The sequence below is a fragment of the Lissotriton helveticus genome, chromosome 11, assembly GCF_964261635.1.
Source record: "Lissotriton helveticus chromosome 11, aLisHel1.1, whole genome shotgun sequence".
Classification (NCBI taxonomy): Eukaryota; Metazoa; Chordata; class Amphibia; order Caudata; family Salamandridae; genus Lissotriton; species Lissotriton helveticus.
The window spans coordinates 1057785245-1057806532 of NC_136072.1; the positions used below are offsets into that span (position 1 = coordinate 1057785245).

The 21288-nt window shown below is 50.2% G+C and overlaps 1 protein-coding gene across 2 annotated transcripts in view; it reads left to right on the forward strand.

The window, feature by feature from the left end:
* KNTC1 (kinetochore associated 1) overlaps positions 1 to 21288 on the forward strand; it is a 913665-nt gene that overhangs the window by 840306 nt on the left and 52071 nt on the right. For both annotated transcript variants that reach the window (XM_078667574.1, XM_078667573.1), the window contains exon 62: positions 7491 to 7636. In XM_078667574.1, the coding sequence (XP_078523700.1) occupies positions 7491 to 7636 (146 nt within the window). The remainder of the gene's footprint in view (positions 1 to 7490; positions 7637 to 21288) is intronic.

Here is a 21288-nt window from a genome sequence, read left to right on the forward strand (position 1 = left end):
GGAACATCCGGTAGGTTCGTACCCTCCCTTTCCTGGTCCTGGTCAGGACCCCTCGCATTTTCTCAATGCGATGTTTGGAGTGTATTCCAGGGCAATGTACCCCGCTGGAGCACCTGTTGGTCCCATGGGTCCATTATCGTACAATTTGGGCATTCCTCAGTCGTACGCCCCAGCTCCATTTATGCCTTTTATGCCGGCGCCTCTTACACCTTGGCTCGGTACGGCGCCACCGAGGTCTTCGACTCCGCATGCGGCTTCGCCGACTCCGGATCGACCTCGTAGTTTGGATCGAGGTTCCACACCTGTCCGTGAGTCTCGTCCTCCGGCTACCCCGACTCCTCGCTCGACGTCGAATCCGGCTCCGTCGGAGTCCTACCGAATCCGCCGACTTCGATTCGAATAGAGTGGTCGAGACGAAGGGCTCAGCGTCTTCTTGAACAACGGGAAGATGAAGATTCAGATGTGGAAGAAGGTGAGCTTCCTGATCAGGATGATGATTTTGAAGACCTTCGTGATGCTAGTGGTCTGGAGCTCTCTCCTGAGTGGGGTCTGCCTTCGGCTTCTGATGCTCCTTCTAGGGATGTGGCACCCTATCACGTTGTTATTAGGAAGGCTGCTGATCTTCTCAACTTGAAGCTGCCCACAGTTGAGTACAAACCCAACATCCTTACTGAAGTCTTACACTCTCCCTCTTCTATTGTTGAACCTACACTGCCGTTCACTGATGCTTTAACGGATCCAATAAAAGAGATTTGGAAGAGACCGTTGTCTGCTCCTGCAGTTTCGAGAGCTGTTGCAAGGCGCTATAGGGTGGCTCCTGATGACCCTGCGTTCCTTTCTTCACACCCCTCTCCAGAAAGTCTTGTGGTGCAGGCGGCATGTTCTAACAGGGCTGCTGGCTCTTTCCCTCAAGTACCAGCGGACAAAGAATCAAAGAAATTAGATCAGTCTGCAAAGAAGACTTTCTCTTCAGGGAGCATGGCTCTTAAATCATGTAATGCTACTTGCCTTTTAGGAAGGTATGTGCATGCGTTGATGGATTCAGTGAAGCAGTTATCACCCAAGCTTCCTGAGGAAGATAGAAAGAACTTTAATGAGGTGGTATCTGACACTCAGGCTGCTGCACGCATGGTCATTCAGAGTGGCATGGACACTGTTGATTCTGTTGCCAGGATTATGGGCTCTTCTGTTGCGACCAGGAGGGCTGCGTGGTTAAAGTCCTCTGATTTCTCTGCGGATGTGCAGTCTACGTTGCTGGACTTACCTTTTGAAGGGACTGGCCTTTTTGGTAAAAAGGCGGATGTAGCCTTGGAAAGGTTTAAAGATAGCCGTGCCACTGCAAGGTCTTTGGGTCTCCAGATGAGAGGGTCGACAACTAGAAAGTTTAGAGGCTTTGGTAGATCCTCTTTTCGTCCCTTCAGGCAAGGCCAACAACAACAACAGCAGCAACAGCAGAACCCTCTATATAAGTCCTATAGAGATAGACAGAAGGGTCGTGGACGTCAAGTCTCCTCTTCCTCCACTTCCTCCAATAATGCCCAACCCCCACCCGCATCAGCAAAGCAGCCCTAGATCCACCATTCTGGATCATGTGGGGCCAGTAGGGGGTCGGCTTACTCATTTTCTACGAGATTGGGACTCGGTTACATCAGATCTTTGGGTTCTCAATCTCGTAGAGAATGGGTATGCACTTCCTTTTCAGGAGTTCCCTCCCAATTACCCTCCTTGCCAAGGTTATTGTTCAGAGGATCACCTGCTTCTCCTGCAGGAAGAAGTCCTGGCTCTGTTCCGAAAGGGTGCAATAGAGGTGGTTCCAGAGCAGGAGAGGGGTCAAGGGTGCTACTCCCGGTATTTCTTGATTCCCAAGAAGGATGGCAGGCTTCGGCCAATCCTGGATCTCAGGATTTTGAACCTCTATCTCAAACAGGAGAAGTTCAAAATGCTCACCCTTGCTCAGGTTCTTCTGGCGCTGATGAAGAAGACTGGATGGTGTCGATCGACTTGCAGGATGCGTATTTTCACATCCCCATTCTGAAGTCGCACAGAAAGTATCTCCGTTTTACGGTGGGATCGCAGCACTACCAGTTTGCGGTCCTTCCGTTTGGACTTACTACTGCGCCTCGAGTTTTCACCAAGTTGATGGCAGTGGTGGCTGCGCATCTCAGAAGATCGGGGATACCTGTGTTCCCCTATCTGGACGACTGGCTGATCAAAGCGGAGTCGCCGGAGAAAGTGCTCCATCATCTGCAGGAGACAACTCAGTTGTTGCACAGGTTGGGTTTTTCGATCAATGTACCCAAGTCTCACCTGGTGCCCTCCCAGCGCAACCTGTCAATAGGTGCGGTACTGGACACTACTGTATGTCGTGCATTCCCTCCACCTCAAAGGATTCACGACATACAGGAGATGATTCCTTTATTCTACAATGGAGCTGTTGTTCCAGTCCTGAAGGTCCTTCGTCTGCTCGGTCTGATGGCTTCTTGCATTCTGTTGGTCAGTCATGCACGCTGGCACATGAGGGCACTCCAGTTGTGCCTCCGCAGGCAGTGGTATCAACACAACGGAGATCTCAGGGAGTCAGTGAGGATCTCCAGAGAAGCTGCAGCGGATCTGTCTTGGTGGGGCGTGGAAGGCAATCTGTCTCAAGGAAAGCCTTTTCATCTGCCTCCATCAGTGGCCACAGTGATAACGGATGCATCCACTCTCGGGTGGGGTGCTCATCTGGGGGACCTGGAGGTCAAGGGCTTTGGTCTCCAGAAGAAAGGTTGCTTCACATCAACCTTCTGGAATTGCGGGCGATACGTTTGGCGCTCAAGGCCTTCCTCCCTTCCCTTCGCGGTCGGTCGGTTCAAGTCCTGACGGACAACACGACCGCGATGTGGTACATCAACAAGCAGGGAGGAGTGGGGTCACAGTGTCTCTGCAGAGAGGCTCTGCGTCTCTGGTCCTGGGTTCAGGATCATCAGATTTGTCTGATGGCAAATCATCTGGCCGGGGTTCGGAACGTTCGCGCGGACAGTCTCAGTCGGCAGTTCTCTGCCGACCACGAGTGGAGGCTTCACCCGGAGGTGGTTCACGACATCTTTCAGATGTGGGGTGCTCCTCGGGTGGACCTGTTTGCCACTCGCGAGACTGCTCACTGCCCGTCATTCTGCAGTCTCCAGTATCCGTTGCAAGGAGCTTTGGGGGACGCGTTTCAGTTGAGTTGGGGAAATCAACTCCTTTACGCGTTTCCTCCCATACCCTTGATTCCTCGGGTTCTGAGGAAGATTCGCCAAGACCGGGCCCAAGTCATATTGATCGCCCCGGATTGGCCAAGAAGGGTGTGGTACACAGACCTACTCCACCTCTCCTCTCACCCGCTGCTCCGTCTCCCTCATACGGCAGACCTCCTCTCTCAGATGGAGGGGCAGGTTCTACACCCCCACCTCCAGACATTACACCTTCATGCCTGGAGATTGAACGGGGCAACTTGAGTTCTTTTTCTCTCCCTCACGATGTGGTGGATGTCATTCTTTCTGCCAGGCGCGACACCACTAAGTCCATTTATTCCTATAGGTGGTCTAGATTTGTTTCTTGGTGCAGGGAGAGGGATGTTGACCCTTTGAAGGCTCATTTATCTGATATTTTACAATTTGCTCTTTCTCTGGCGCAGCAAGGTTTGGCTGTCTCCACGGTCAAGGGGTATCTTTCGGCCTTATCGGCGTTTCTCTGTTTGCCGGATCAGCCCTCTCTCTTTAAATCTCCGGTGGTTTTAAGATTCTTGAGGGGTCTCATAAATATGTTCCCTCCTACTCCTTTTGTTGTTCCTCATTGGGATTTGAATCTTGTGCTGACCTTCTTAATGGGTTCTCCCTTCGAACCCTTGCACAAGTGTCCATTGAGGCTTCTCTCTTTTAAAACGATCTTCCTCGTTGCAATCACCTCGGCAAGGAGGGTAAGTGAGCTTCAAGCTCTAAGTTCCAAACCCCCATTCCTGACCATTCATGCTGAGAGGATGGTTCTCAGGACCAGGGCTGCTTTTCTGCCTAAGGTGGTGACTCCTTTCCATCTTGGGCAGTCCATTACCCTTCCTACTTTCTATCCTCCCCCTCACCCGTCTAAGGAGGAAGAGAGACTGCATCGCCTGGACCCTAAGAGGGCGGTGTCTTTCTATCTGGACAGGACTAAAGACTTCCGGATGGACGACCAGCTGTGTGTTGGTTTTGCTGGCTGCAAGAAGGGCAGAGCGGTGCACAAGCGCACACTTTCCAGGTGGATAATCCTGTGCATCAAGATCTGCTACTCCCTTGCGGGTAAGGACCCTCCTGAGGGTATTAGAGCACATTCAACTAGAGCAAAGTCTGCAACATCTGCTTTGTCTAGAGGTGTACCTGTTGAGGATATTTGTAGATTCGCGACTTGGGCCTCCCTCCACACTTTCGCGAAGCACTACTGCTTGGATACCGAGGTGAGGAGGGACGGCCACTTCGCGCGCTCTGGTCTCCAAGATTTCCTGGTATAGCAGAGTGGTCACCCTCCTCCGGGAGTGGGGACTGCTGTGGGACTCTATTCACAAGGTGAGGAATCCACACGGCAGATGTATCTATCAGAAGAACAAGTTACTTACCTTCGGTAACGCTTTTTCTGGTAGATACTATATCTGCCCTGTGGATTCCTCACATGCCCACCCGCCTCCCCGTTGTCCACTCTGCTATACCTGGTTTTATTGTTTGTATATATTTTGGGTTTTGATACCTTTGCTATGCACTGTGTGCTATGATGGTTTGTATGTACTGTGTACATTGTATATATGCATATTTGCTGTCGTTGGTCCGTCCGTGTGCCTCGAAGGCATGGAAAAAAGGGCGGAACTGACGTCATCACGCCGGCGTGGACCTGATATGGGGTCGGTGACGTCAGACGGAGTCGCGCGCGATGCCGTGCTCCTGTGACGTCGTCCACATCGGCGTGCTACGAAGAAAATTTCCGAACGTTGCTGACGCAAGGGGGATATTCACAAGGTGAGGAATCCACAGGCAGATATAGTATCTACCAGAAAAAGCGTTACCGAAGGTAAGTAACTTGTTCGTCTTGTCCTGTGCTGCAGGGTTGTTCCCTAAGAGGGTTCCCATGGTTTGTTGGGATGTACCATACCCTAGGTGGGGTACTTGTAGCTATTGTGTAGCTCTGTCTTCAGCTGGGCGGGTGGGGATACCTTTTCGGGTTCCTCGCTTTCCTGGAGTCACTGTATACCGCTTGGTGTGGTCTTTCTTCTCCTGTCCTGATGCAGCGTGCGCTGCTTCAGGCTCTGTCCTGCTTGGTATCCGATGGTGTTCCTATCCATCGTCTGCAGGGCTTGCCTGTCGTGCCTTTTGTCACTCAACCTCTGGATCACCAGGCCGGCTTGGTTATGCCACCTACGGCGTCATGCCGTGGTGTCTTCGTCTGGTGATTCGGCCTGGTCCTCTGCTTTATGTTCCGGGGGGCTAGGATACTCCTGGTATTCCCCTGCGTTCTGGTTGGCAGCTCTAGGTCCGCCCAATGTATTTCTTTACTTCTTTCGTGGGTCGGTGGTGTCTCTGGAATGGTCCTGCTCTGGGGCTTGTTCTGGGGTTCCCTTGCCTCTGTCTTTATCTTGCGCTTGGCTTGTTTTGGGCGGACTGCTTCATGGTATTCGTCAGCTACCATCTGCGCACACCTGGCCGTTATGGTCCGCCTCCGTAGGCCTTGCCATGTACCCTTGTGATCCTGCCCCTTGTTCTGTTGGAGATTTGTGCGACTGCGTCTTTGTCACGCCTGCACTTATCGGCTGTGGGGGCCGTTCCTGCCTTGTCCGCTGCTTAGGGGCCGATGCCTGTTCAGCTGTCCTCTTAGCTGTGTGTGTTCTACTGGGGCGGGCTTTGCCTTAGTCTCCACCTCTTCTCCTTGGAGTTTGGGTGGTTCCTTCTTCCTTGGTACTCTTGCCGCTGTCTGTCCATGAGTTTTCCGGTTGGAGCCCTTTGTACCTCGGGTATGCTTGAGGTGTCCTGGCCTTTCCATTGCCTGTTCTTACTTGCTTCTGCTTGGTGGAGGCTGGGCCTTCCTTCCTACCCCGTGACACATCCCCTGTTGGGGCTCTGTGTTTCTCCCAAGCTGGAGAGGCTCTTTCGCAGACCCTCCTCCTCTTTGGGTAGGGCTAGGGCATCTATTCTACGTTAAGGAATCTGCGGCTAGTAGTCTCTATCAGATGTTCAAGTTACTTACCTACGGTAACGGTGTATCTGGTAGACGATTCTAGCCACAGATTCCTTCATGACCCGCCCTTCCTCCCGGTTCTGTGGAGACCTTCAGCTTGGTTTTCTGCCCTTGCCTCCCTCTGGGTGTCCCCTTCACTTCCTCCCTGACTGAATGCTTCGTTCTGTATCCTTGTTTGGTTCATGTGTACTTCTGCATCCCTACACCTTGTTTTTTTCCAGTATGGGGGCCTACTTTTACTCTTCTTCACTTTAACTTGCTTAGGATTTCTGATTCCTCTGCAGTCCTCTGAGTTGGGGTCTTTTGGCTGGACTTCAGCTTTAGGTCCTGCCAGGGGAGACGACCCTCCTTGATGGTGTTGTTTGGGGGTAATTTGCCGTTCCTCATCTGGTCCGGTTCTGTTGCCCTTCACTGTTGTGGATTGTGATTGCAGACTCTCTATCATCTGTTATGACATGCTTCTTTCTGCCTCCAGGGAGGAGTTAGCTTTGCAGGGTTGCTCCCCAGAGCGGTGCTTTTCTCTTCCACTGCTATGGCTTTCTGTGCCTTAGTGGCTGGCCCTTTTCCAACTGGTGCTGTTCCTCACCTTTCGTTCCTCCCTTTTCTGTTTTATCTGCTTTTTTGCCCACTGTTCCCATACTTTCCACAGTTTTGTTTGTGATGGCTCCGCGTTGTGGCACGGAAAAGTTCTCCGAAGAAAACGGACGTCAGCGCGCCAGGGTGGGGCTTATGTGACCTTGTTGACGTCACGCCCGCGGACGACGTCAGGGCGGTACCACGTGACTCCGCCCTGACACCCAGAGGGAGGCGAAGGCAGAAAACCAAGCTGAAGGTCTCCACAGAACCGGGAGGAAGGGCGGGTCATGAAGGAATCTGTGGCTAGAATCGTCTACCAGATACACCGTTACCGTAGGTAAGTAACTTGAACATCTGATAGAGACTACTAGCCGCGTTGTGGCACGGAAAAGTTATCCGAAGAAAACTGACGTCAGCGCGCCAGGGTGGGGCTTATGTGACCTTGTTGACGTCACGCCCGCGGACGACGTCAGGGCGGGGAGATATATACACTTGACTCAGACCAGCAAGTAGATGGGGAGATATATACACTTGACTCAGACCAGCAAATTATTTTCTCAAAAAATTGTGTTCTCACTTCACTTGAATCAATGGAATATAAAACGTTTTCTTTTGGTTCCTGATATCTGTACCATTTTTTAACTGAATCCCCATTGTCTTTCCCTAACTACAGTTATTCTGCTCGTTCTTCATTACAGATCCGAGATTTGATTCTGGAACACATAATGCATAAGAAGCTATTTGGAAAGTTTGTGAAGACCAAGCACTTATGTCTGCTGAAGCAGCATGTTATTGCAGCCAACCGTGTGAAGGAATTGGTAGATTACTTTGTAAGCAATAGTTGGTAAGTCTCAAAGTTAACCTTTGACACACATCAAAGCCCACTCTTATTGAATACTTTTAAAATTTCCATCATCTCGTACGTTACCCAACATATCTATTATTCATTACCTTTATTCCAACCCTTGTTACTTTCAACCTGCCACATGACATGTTGCTTGAAGTGCCTTGAAGAACCTAATTTACACTCTTTAAAGAAAAACCCAGTAATACATTAATTTATCCTGTGCTCAAGTACATGACTTTTTGGCTAAAGGGGCTATCAAGAGGTAGCCTGCATCGGAAGTTGGTTTCTACCGCTACTACCTGGAGCCGCAGAAGGGCGGATGCATTCTTCTAATTTAGCCATGTGCCCGGTCAACACCTTCCTTCAGAAGGACACATTTAAGATGCCCATTCTGGACCCCAGGCATTGCCTGCCCTTGACCCTGGAGCCTAGATGGTAGTGTTGGACCTGCCAGACAGTTATTTTCAAATTCCTGTCCTGCAGGTGGGAGAGGGGCATTTTAAGTTCTCTGTACTCCTTTGGTCTCACCAGTGCCCCTCGAGTATTCACAAAAGTGATGGCTGTGGTGGCAGTACATCTTCCGGGATCAAGGGTCCTAATCTTCCCTTACCTCGACAACTGGATGCTGCAAGCGGCCTCACCCCAGGCAGTTGTCACCCACCTCCAGACTATGGTGAACCTCCCAACTTTAATGGCGTTCACTATCAACGTGCTGAAGCCACACCCGGCTCCTTCTCAGATGCTCCCTTTCATGTGAGCCATTCTGAATACAGCCCGGTTTTGTGCCTTCCCCCCAGAAAGCAAAGTCCAGGACATTCAGGCTTTGTTCCCAATCGTCGCCCTCTTTCCTGGATTTCAGTGAACTTGACTAGGAGGCTGCTGGGACTGATGGCCTGTAAGCAAAGCACTCAAGGTTGCAAATAAGTGGGCTCACTCGGGTTGTGAATACTCGGTGAACCCAATATCAACAGGATATCGAGATCTCAGTTGAGACTGCAAAAGACATGCAGTGGTGGTAGCTCAACCTCAATTTGGTCAGTGGCAATGGCTGAACCATCAAGAAACCTTCCTTGTTGTAAACCACCTGATAGCATCTTATTTTTTTTAAACAAACTTTATTCGTCAATGTGCACAATAGTCTCATGGCTCTGTACACCAGGATAGATTACATCTTTATGGATGTCCGATTATGGCGGGATTTGGTTGATATGATAGTTGTCCCCTCTTTAGATAGTTATCACAACCCACTCTGCCGTTATCACAACCCACTCTGCCTACAACTAAATAATATTTGGCAGGTGTTTAGGTTTAAGGCACGGAATCGCCCCACATTGGCAAGTAGAGAGGTCACCCCTTCTAATTGTAAGCGTCGCCTGAAATGGCACAAAGTTTCCCAAGATGAAGGGAAATTATTATGTATTAGGGAGGAGGTTGTTGCCAAGAATAGTGAATTGACGAGACTCTATAGTGACACAGGGGATCAACCTAATTTTAATAGTTTTTATCAAGATGCGATAGATAAGCTGAATTCATTTTTCACTTTAGAAGGGAGAAGAGAAATCTGCAAGAAAATTTGACCAACCAAAGACTAGCAATCCTTGGTACTCCAATAAATGTAGGGATAAAAAGGTGTCTATAGCACTCAGTATTAGGTTGAAGGACATAACTACTGTCAAATTAGCCAGGAAAGAGTATGCAAGGGCCTTGGTGGAGGCCAAACAAATTTGGGAGGATGCTCACTGGCAGGAATTGAAGGAGGCATCGATGCAGAGGGACCCCACCCTATTCTGGAAATATAATTAACCGTAGGGACAGGAAAATAGTGGACCCAATGCCTAATCACATTACTTGCCTACAATGGCAGGAGCACTTCTCGAATCTTTACTCAGGGGAAGATTGCTCAGAGTCCCTATCCATTGAAACCGCTCCAGTCACTCGAGAAGACTATGAAATAATGGACAGGTTTGATCTCCACGAGGTGGAGCAATACATAACATTGCCCCAGGAAAGGCAGCAGGACCGGATGGACTTCCCGGGGACCTGCTCCTGTATGATCCCATGCCATGGGCCCAACTCGTCGTCCTTGTTATGAATTTGATAGCAAGAGGATTTGCTGTCCCAGACTCCTGGAAAGGAGCCGAGGTGGTCCCAATATTTAAAAAGGGGAATAGAGCGGACCCTGCCAACTACCGGCCAATCAGTCTAATTGACGTGATACAGAAGGGCGTTGGCAGGGTTCTTCTACTGAGGATTAGAACCTGGATAGAGGATGGAAACATCCTGTCACATTCCCAAGCAGGTTTCAGGCAGAAGGTGGGAACAATGGACCAGGTCTTTAGATTCTTCACGATCTATTGGAAGTCAGTCCTTTTGGGGAAAGGGAGTTTGTACCTGGCTTTCATAGATCTGAAGACCGCCTTCGACCTGGTCCCTCGGGACAAGCTTTGGAAGGTGATTCAGCACTTGGGTATGCCATCCTACATTCTTGACTTTTTAAAAAGATTGCATACTGGTAATTATGCAAGAATTAGATGGGGAACCCAAGGGGAGGTGACAGAGAGGATCGTGGTGAACAGAGGGGTCCGCCAAGGATGCGTGTTGGCCCCCCCACCCTATTTTCACTATTTATTAATGGGGTGTTGGGCTACCTCAATGAGGAACCATCAGACGCTCCAGTGTTGGCAGGGGAGAAGACACCTACCCTCTTGTTTGCCGACGATACTCTTTTAATTTCCAAGTCACTGGGTGGTCTACAGAATCTGTTGAATAGATTTGACTCATTTTGTAAGGAACAGGGGTTAACTATTAACACCAGCAAAACCAAGTTGATGACCATCAACCCCTCCAAACGCTTTAGGAATAACATCACCCTAAACGATGTCCCACTGGACGTGGTTGAGTCCTTTGATTATCTGGGGATTAGAATCTCAAAGCATGAAGTGGACCTCCCATCTAGACAAGATGCTTTTAAACCATAAACGGGTGTCTGGGGCAATTGTTAGAGAGCAGCATCTTTCTGTGAGCAGGCCAGTCGCCCCGGCGCTTGCTATCTACGATGGGAAAGCATTACCCTCGGCCCTTTATGGGGCAGAACTCTGGGGTATAGAGAATATTGGAGATCTATCCAGGTCTGAAAATAAATTTTTAAGAGACCTTACTTCGCTCCCTACCTCCACCCCCCCTGAAGCCTCTGTTCTATGATACAGGAAGGAGGCATATTCAGGATATTGCTAGGCTTCGCACCTTGCTCTTCTGGGCCCGCCTTAAGAGGTCTACTGAGCTGTCCAATTATGCTGCGGCTTTTGATGAGTTGCTGTCAGTTGACACAGGGCGCAGGATAAAATGGTTGCCTGACCTTAGGCATTTTACTGGCCTTATTGGATTAAGAGAGGCTTGGGCTAGCCAGATTCCACCATCTAAGCAGGACCTAAAGCGTGCCTATTGGGACTGGGTGTCGAAACGCGACCTATCTACCCAACAGACAGAGAAACTCACCGAGGGGTTCTTCGAACACAAAAACACCTGTAGACTGGAACCCTATCTCAACTTCATTCAGGTCCCTAGGGACAGGACCCTATATATGAAGATGAGATTTGTAACCCTGCAAGTTAACACTGTAACATCATCATGGAAAGGGACAAACTCAGTTCCTGCACCTTGCCCAAGCTGTGCACATCCTGACGAGTCTATTGCTCACTTTTTTCTAGCATGCCCGGTCTATAAAAAATGCTAGAGTAAAGTGGCTTAAGCCAGTATGTAAAGCACTGGGCTTCAAGAGCCATGTCGATGCCTTACGCATCCTGAAAACTGACACCTCCTCTCTGACACTGGTTTGTGGAGTAGCCAAATATCTGGGTTGTGCTTGGTTAATACGAACAAAAGCCTTAGGCAAGAACGTAGTAGGCCCTTAAATTTTAAAGACATGGGGCGATTGACCTATTGTAATATCTTAATGTTGGGAAAATATTCGGCTACTATTCCCTTCCTTTTATGTATTTGTGATAATGGATTTATGCGAGAAATCGGAACGATCTGCCCCCCATGTGGGCTCTACGGATTTTGGGGACTGCGACCAGACCAGTGCCAGAAGATCTAAGCATCCGCTCTGGTCTGTAGGGGGTGATAAGAAAAGTTTAGGGGGGCGGGTGCTCTACCTCCCAAAATGCGATGGCATATGCAAAGGGCTTTGAATTTGATCCTTTCACGGATTGGCAGCCAGTGAAGGGACTTTAGAGCAGCTTTAGAGGAAGTTCGCCTAGGGAGCCTCAGCACCAGCCGGGCTGTCGCATTCTGCAGTACTTGGAGACGGTTGAAGCTGCTGGCCGTACTGCCCAGGTAAAGGAGATTGGCATAATCGAGTCTTGATGTTACCAGGGCATGCACAAGGGTCTGTCTGTCTCCAACAGGGTGATTCAGAAAAGGGGGTGGTGATGAACAGAGTGCCTGAATTAAGCAGACCACTCTTACCCAGTCCAAAGATCAGGGCTTGATCCATCACCGTTTTTAGCTCACTGCACCATCCCAGCTCAGAACTTGGCTATATGCAAATTAGTCTGTTCCTGTCCCAGTGCATGATGGGAACAGGGCAAGCCAAACTACCAAGCCAATTCTTGTACTGGAAAGGAAACAAGCTTCCGGGGACCGGTTTCTGCCATTTCAGGCGTCGTCGGCCCGGCTTGCTTGAATCCTGATGGTGCAATGAGCAAGGGACTCACATCTGAGTATACCCTTCCACGCTTGTGGTGGACAAAATGATTCAGAAAAGGGGGTGGTGATGAACAGAGTGCCTGAATTAAGCAGACCACCCTTACCCAGTCCAAAGATCAGGGCTTGATCCATCACCGTTTTTTAGCTCACTGCACCATCCCAGCTCAGAACTTGGCTATATGCAAATTAGTCTGTTCCTGTCCCAGTGCATGATGGGAACAGGGCAAGCCAAACTACCAAGCCAATTCTTGTACTGGAAAGGAAACAAGCTTCCGGGGACCGGTTTCTGCCATTTCAGGCGTCGTCGGCCCGGCTTGCTTGAATCCTGATGGTGCAATGAGCAAGGGACTCACATCTGAGTATACCCTTCCACGCTTGTGGTGGACAAAATGATTCAGAAAAGGGGGTGGTGATGAACAGAGTGCCTGAATTAAGCAGACCACTCTTACCCAGTCCAAAGATCAGGGCTTGATTCATCACTGTTTTTTAGCTCACTGCACCATCCCAGCTCAGAACTTGGCTATATGCAAATTAGTCTGTTCCTGTCCCAGTGCATGATGGGAACAGGGCAAGCCAAACTACCAAGCCAATTCTTGTACTGGGAAGGAAACAAGCTTCCGGGGACCGGTTTCTGCCATTTCAGGCGTCGTCGGCCCGGCTTGCTTGAATCCTGATGGTGCAATGAGCAAGGGACTCACATCTGAGTATACCCTTCCACGCTTATGGTGGACAAAATGATTCAGAAAAGGGGGTGGTGATGAACAGAGTGCCTGAATTAAGCAGACCACTCTTACCCAGTCCAAAGATCAGGGCTTGATCCATCACCGTTTTTTAGCTCACTGCACCATCCCAGCTCAGAACTTGGCTATATGCAAATTAGTCTGTTCCTGTCCCAGTGCTCCATCAGGATTCAAGCAAGCCGGGCCGACGAGGCTGAAATGCCAGAAACCGGTCCCCGGTAGCTTGTATCCTTTCTGGTGAAGAATTGGCTTGGTAGTTTGGTCTGCCCTGTTCCCATGATGCACTGGGCCAGGGACAGATTAATTTGCATATAGCCAGGTTCTGAGCTGGTATGGGGCAGTGAGCTAAATAACGGTGATGGATCAAGCCCTGATCTTTGGACTGGGTAAGAGTGGTCTGCTTAATTCAGACACTCTGTTCATCACCACCCCCTTTTCTGAATCGTTTTTGGCCACTATAGGTGTGGCAGGGTATACTCAGACATGAGTCCCTTGCTCACTGCTCCATCAGGATTCAAGCAAGCCGGGCCGACGAGGCTGAAATGCCAGAAACCGGTCCCCGGTAGCTTGTATCCTTTCTGGTGAAGAATTGGCTTGGTAGTTTGGTCTGCCCTGTTCCCATGATGCACTGGGCCAGGGACAGACTAATTTGCATATAGCCAGGTTCTGAGCTGGGATGGGGCAGTGAGCTAAATAACGGTGATGGATCAAGCCCTGATCTTTGGACTGGGTAAGAGTGGTCTGCTTAATTCAGACACTCTGTTCATCACCACCCCCTTTTCTGAATTGTCTCCAACAGGGAGCATGTCAAGGACCTTACGTAAGGTCTTAAGTATCCCAAAACACATTCCCACTACCCGATTAATCTGGGGCGCAAACGACAGTTCGGAGTCGAATAGTACCCCTAGGTTTTTGGCCTGTTGACGACATGGCGCAGGAGTGGGGCCCAGACAGTCCGGCCACCATGCTGAGGACCACACAGATGGACCCCCCCCCCCCCCCCCCCACCACCACCACGAGCACCTCAGTCTTGGAGCCATTCAACTTCAGGCAGTTGTTAGACATCCAGGAGGCTAGCTCCTGCATACAAGCACTGAAGTTGGCGGCCGCAGTTCCGGGCGCTCGTGATAGGGAGATGGCCAACTGCGTGTCGTCCGCATAAGATACAAGTTGGATATCATATCTTTCTACAATAGTGGCTACAGGAGAGGCATACAGGTTGAACAGGGTGGGGCTTAGGGCAGAGCACTGGGGAACCCCCTGATCAAGATTGAACAGCCTGGAATAGTGTTCACCCTGTCTAACCTGAAAGCCTCTCTCCGTCAGAAAGGATTGTATCCACCTAAGTGCCTTCCCATGGATTCCACCTTTGTGAAGACACTGTAGCAAGATGGAATGTGCTACAGTGTCAAAGGCGGCACTTAGGTCAAGCAAGATGAGTGCCATAGTTTCTCCCTCATCGACTCCTTGCCTGATGGTTTCAGTGGCAAGGAGCAGCGCAGACTCCGTGGAGTGGCGTGGGCGAAATCCAAACTGCGTGGGATGAAGAAGATTGGATTGATCCACAAAAGTCATAAGTTGAAGATTGACCACCTTTTCTGCCACCTTGGCCATATAGGGGAGAAGGGAAATAGGTCTCAAGTTGTCCATCCTGTCCCAGCTAAGGTTCGATTTTTTTTTAAGCGGAAGTACAATTGCTTGCTTCCACTTTTTAGGTACAATGCAGGTCTTAAAAGAGATGTCAAGAACATCTCTAATGTACGGTTCTAGGGTTTCGATGCTTCCACCAAGGAGTTTTGGCGATGCAGGGTCACAGGGGGACCCAGATTTGATAGAGCGGCAAATCCGCTGCAGCTCATTCGAGGATGGAGTAACAAAATTCCCTAACCTATTTGTGCCTTCGTCTAATTTAAGGTGTTCCCTGAACTCTGTTGCCTTTTCCTTACCCCCTGTAAAAGCAGAGTAGATGTTAGCCACTTAGTTAGCCCTATAGCAGAGGTCTACAAACTTTTGGATGCCGAGACCCCCCTGTCAACATTTTCAGGTGTAAGGACCCTCTCATGACAAAAAATTCCAAACCTGTTGGCAGAATCTGCATATTTATCAAACTCCAGCTCTGGTCCAGGCAGCACAACAAGTTTTGGTCCCAGAGCAGGAGTGGGCAAAAAGCCTGGATTCATGGCTCTGCCAGTGCTGCAGGTTAACAAACGGTTTCCTAAGCCTACATATTTAAGAGCAGATTTAAGTTACCTGGCGCATCCCTGGAAATCAGCAGGGACGCGCCAAGAAACGTGCGACACGCAATGCCATTGTTGCGCCACAACGGATGCACCGCCATGGCGCAAGGATAGGCAGATGAGTATCGCATCTGGCGGCTTCAGGTTGGAGCAGTGCCTGAGTTGTGTCGTGGGCGCGACGCAACTCCAGCACTGTGCCAACCCGGCCTATCTTCCACATGGTGCGTCACACCGTATGCCTGCTTCAAGCAGGCGGAAGGTTTTGATGCAGCGGGGGCGAAAATGTGACTGTGAAATCTTGTAGATTTCACTCAGGCACTTTTCCGAGGCATTCCTGCGCCGGAACACCCACCCTGCGGCGGTACGCCCACATGAAACCTGACGCAGGTTACATGTGGCGCAGGTCTTTACAACGTGATGTAGCTCCCTAGATGTGTCAAGTTGTAAATCCCCCGCAGCATGGTGCTTGCTTTACACCACCGCTGCGTCACAGAAGTGACGCAATGGCGGCGCAAAGGTGGGGTAAGGTGCTTGTAAATCTGCCCCTCAGTGCTTTAATTTTTTTACATCTCCAGCACATCCACAGGACCAAATTCTCACAAGTTGGAGTGCTGAGATGCAATGGGACTTCTATATAATGTTTTTCTAAGATAAATTATTCTTATAATAGAAATTGGCAAAAGTGAAAAACATTTTGGGGCAGATTTACAAGCCCCTTGTGCCACTTTAAGTCACTTTGAACATGGGAAGTGTGACGCAAAAGTGACGCAAGTGGTTTGTAAATCCGCCCCTTGGTGTACAGAAAAAAACCTTTTAAGATGTATGAATGTTTTTTCTGTTCTTAGTTAATTTAATTTGTTGTTGAACTGTGACATTCTTCCCTTCCTTGAGTTTTATTCACAGCTGCGCTTGATAGAACTGTTTAAATGTAAGGAATAGGCAGAGTGGGGACCCAGGGGGTACCTGGTCCAGAAAAAACCCGAAGTCTTGGTAACCTGTTTACAAAGGTATGTAGATATGCAAATGGTCTTTAACTACCTGTCAAAAACTCGGGTGTGCTGGAGATAAGACTCCAGACACTGCCCAGCCGATCCCACAGCAGCTCGAGCTGCACTGCAGCAGCCCGGGCTGAGACACAGACAGGGAGATGGGGGGCTGAAGCCCTTGGGCCTGGGCAGAGTGACTGGGAAGGCGCGACCCCCTTTCCATCACTCCACGGCCCCCCTGGGGGTCGCGCCCCACAGTTTGAAGACCCCTGCCCTATAGTCAGTCCACTGCTTCCAAATTTTTAAGTGCTTACGAGGGCATCCCCGAGCCGCAAAGACCGGCTGCTCCAACCCCATGCAGAAGTCTAATCCAGCCTTCCAGGCAGCAAACGAGGGCGCCCGCTCATCCTTCCACTTCTGGGCGATATCACGTTTTGCCAATGTGAGGCCCAACAGTAACAAATGCCGCTTATAAACATTGCCCCCGATCCCCTCCATCACATGCAACAGGGCAAACCGCGGCGTACTTGGAAGCAACCACCCCTGGACGTCCGATAGGCAGGCGAATATCCCTCTCCAGAAGCGGTCCAGCGACAGACACTGCCAGACAGTATGCAAAAATGTACCCTCTGTCCCACCTCACCGGAGGCAATCCGGGGAGGCAACCAGCCCCGCCCGCCACAGTCGCACCCGAGTAAAAAAAACTCGATGAAGATATTTGAATTGGATGAGGCGGAGGTGCATTGCTATGGCTTCTCCCCGAGGTACGGCTAGGACCTCCCTCCAGTCTTTTTCCTCCAAGACCCCCACATCCTCTTCCCATGTCCCCCGTAGTTTCTCCAGTGGGGACGCGCCGAATGTCTGGTACAGACCTTATAACCTCTCTTGCCTGATTTTTAACATTTTTAAATCACTCGCCACTCATTTGAAGCGCACAACTTGTAGCCTGCTTTTTAATTTGTTCTGGACAGACACTCACCCCACGCCGCCTTCCAAGATCTCCTTGTGAGAAGTTGGCCTGATATGTGATGTCCACAATTCTAGTGGGCACCTTGTATCAGTCCAAACAACCCTTATGGTGATGGTTGTAAAGTCAACCTTATAGACCAGCTATCCTAGTGGTAGCATGGACAAAGCTGCCTTAGGCTAAACTCAAGAGGGCATGTGAAGCCAGCTGTTTTACCATATGCAATCCCTTTAATACCAAGTGAAAGGACACCACACAGGTTGTATATCAAAATATATATGTATTTATTTCTAACACAATACTCTGAACTCTTTATGAGGTCAGAGGCACCAGCACAATACAAGATAATTAAAATACAATAAGTTGCACAGAATACAGTAATGCCCTAGGGGCACTTCAAACCATATACTAAAATAGTGGTATAAGAACCACGTCACAAACAAAGGAAAGGCCTAGGGCCTGGAGAATTGCTGGGGCTACACTGTACTACCAATGGATAGAGAGCAGGAGGCCCACGGGATGCGTGTGCAGTGTCTTTACACGCACGCAAGTTACCATAGAGTTAGAATGGGACCAAAAGAAATGGAAACTAGTTCTTTTAGGACACTTCCGGATGGACTAGGGAAAAGCTACTTGAAACCAGGACACTAGGATAGTCAATACCCACAGGAGTACTGAAATACTCTTGTTACCTCACCCACAGGAAGCGGGTGCATAGGTGTCAAGGTGTCTGGTTTCGTCGCTGATTCCTATGGAGCCTTGGAGAAAGATGCTGCAGGCGACCAGGAGAGAAGTGTCCGGTGGATCCAAGGGGGATCGAGGATGAAGAGTACCTGAAAGCAGAGGGGACAGAGTCTGGGTCACTAGCCAGTGACCAGGATGGAACCAGGAAGGAACCAGGTGATGTCGCAACAATCAGGTGATGTCGTGAAGCTTGTCTCTGCAGCCACATGGACCAGGAGGTGTCGACGACCAGGAGCTGGGCACGGACTGTCCCACGAAGGATCTCGGTGTCGGCTTCCAGATTGGAGTCAACAAGCCTTGGCAAAGGCAACCCATGCAGAAAAGGAAGATGGCTGCTTAATCAGACCAGCAAGGTCTGATGGGCTGCTCCTTTTCAGGGGAGCAGGGGCCAGTCTGGAGCAACCAGACCAGCATTGTAAATCAAAGGTTTCGTCTTCACGGAGGCCACTAGCCAACGGGCAAGTGACCGGACAGACGCGTCAAGCAAGAAAATACAGAAGGGCCCCACGCAGAACTCGTGGAGGGCTGATCTTGGGTGCAGTTGGTGCTCGGGGCTGGGGCTTCTCAATCCCCAATGCACAACTTCGAGGGTGCCTCAGAAGTTGCACGGAAAGCAATTCGCTGGCTTTCCAAGATGGCCGGTCCCACATCTCTCGTCGCCTCCACGGGTCTCAGCTCTGCTGTGACTGTGGATCGGGCTATTGGAAGTCTGGAAGTCCGGGTCTTGTCAGGCTCTGTGCTCGGGCTCCGGCGGGAGCATCGACAAAGCAAACCGTTGATCGCTTGATGGTGCCTGCTTGTGCAGGGTGGTCACTCCTTGACCACAAGGAAGATTCTTCAGTCGTCTTCTTGCAAAGTAGATCGTCGAAGGTCCAGAGTTTTGTATCAGAGTTTCAGTCAGTATAAATCTAAAGTCTTGGGACTCAGCTCCTACCTATATACCAAATTTAGGGGCTGGATTACCTGCTAGGTCCCTCCTATGGGTGGGACACAGGAAGGGGTGGTTACACCCCTTTCCCTTTGTCCAGTTTCACGCCAGAGCTGGGGCTGGAGTGCCCCAGCACCGGTTTGAACTGGACTATGCATGGGACACCTTGTGTGCCCCAGGCAGTGTCATTTCATTCAGCCCTCCCTGCCCCAATACACTATAGCCTGTCTGGGGAGGTGCTACCTCCTCCCAAGACAGGAAACCTATTGTCCAAGCCTCCCTCGCTAGAAGGACTCCCAGCAGCAGGAGGTCAGACTTGTGTCTGTGGTAGCAGCATCCATTTTGTGATGCTGACGCTCTGGTTTACTTTAACCGGGATTGTAGGAACAACAGGTCTTCTCCCTCTAGAAGGGTGGAATGCTACCCCAGTCGCCAGAGCTGGCGGGGGGGGTAGTATTCCAAATCGTATGACACCTTACACAACATGTTTTGATAAAACCAAACCAAAGATCGCATTTAACCGCGAGGTTCATAATGCACTTAAGAGTATATGGTATGGCTATATCATAGAACAGCAATAAGGACATGGTTCCGAAAGCTGCAGACTGGCTCGGCTCATGCTAGAGCACCATCTCACATAAAACCAAGCACTCTGCCTTCAGGATTGTTAAGGCCTGCCATAGGAGTGACTTATAGGTGCATATGTGTCTATATATAAGGGTAGGTATAGGAATACTATACCTAAGCAAGGGGTGATTACACAACCTTGCCCCAGCTGAGTTATCAGCCAGTTGTGTCAGTTTGGATGGCCAGCCAGGGGTGGCAAAAGATATGCTGCAGCCCCTGGTAGGCCTTGGGTGCACCTATGCCCTGGGTACCTATAGTACACTGTACAGGGACTCACAAGTGTGACCCAATATCCAATTGGGTATGTACCTACGGTACATGGAGTCCATTTTATAGAGAGAGCAGATAGCCTGGGGTCCTGATTAGCAGGATCTCAGGCCTACTAAGTAAAAAACCAGCTAAACACAAGGCAAAACAATCTGGTATAACCATAGTCGGGTGTCCACCTTCCTACACAACCCCACCCCCCGCCCCCCAAACGAAAAGAGATAAGGCTATCCTTGACCAGGTAAGCCTATATTGCCTAAGTGGCCATATAAGGAAGTACCTGCACTAGCATGGTTACCCCCTGTCTCGTGGTCCACTAAGCAATCCTTCACCCTAGGGGTATCAGAGGGTCTCCACCATAGGGAATCTCTACCTGTGGTGTGTTTTGGCAAAGTAAAAGGCGGGTGTTGAGATGGAGTACTGAAGTGAGGCTCCACTAATGTAGGGCTCAGCTTTCTCCAATCACTATCCACCAGGGTGCCTTTCTTTCCATGACTGAGTTGCACTTTGCTCTCAGGGTCACCCTCTGGCTGCCTACAGCTGGAGGCTGGGTCCCTTTTGTTGGCTTACTGGAGGGACAGGTCAGGTTTGGGGCCTTTGGGTCCCATGTTTGTCTGTGCCCAACAGTGTCCATCTGAGGGAGGCTCCTAACTAGGTGTAAGAGACATCCCTCAGGAGTTTCTGTAATTTTCACCTTGCTAGGGCAGCTAGCTTTGGTGCCCCTAATCTGCTGATGGGGGTGTTCTTGTGGACAGGGGGCCATTTGGGGTCCACTGGCCTCCCTGACCTCTACAGCCCTGGGCTGACTGAGGCAGGGTAGAGAGGGGCAGGTTACCTGCTCCAGACTGGGTCCCACCTTGGAAGGGTCCACTGACATCAGAGGCTCTGTCAGGCCAGGCCTGGCTACCTATGGGGCAGTTTCTTCACAAGGGGTAGGGTCAGTTCCCTGAGGAGGCTGACTCTCACCTAATGTCTGATGGGAGGGAGACTTTTCTTCCTCCCCAATACTCTGTCTGAGTGGAGTGATCCTTAGTTGCAGGCTTCACTACACTAAAAACTGTTTGAGTTTGGGCTGAGACCATCACAGCCCCACCAACCTTTTCAGGAGGGAACTCTGTTTGGGTGTGGGCTGTGACCATCACAGCCCTGCCAACCTTTTCTGGGAAGTCTGCCTGAGCTTGGGCTGTGACCATCACGGCCCTTCCAACCTCTTTAGGAAGGAATTCTGCTTGAGCTGGGGCTGTAGCCATCACAGCCCCACTAACCTTTTCTGGAAGGCCTACCATTCTGGAATGGGTTTCTTGTTCTACCCCAGCCCAGGCTGAGATCTCTAGATCATTTCCCAGTAGACAATCTACAGGCAAGTTTGTAGACACTGCCACTCTCTTTGGGCCAGTGACACCTCCCCAGCTGAGATTTACTACTGCCATGGGATGATCTTTCTGC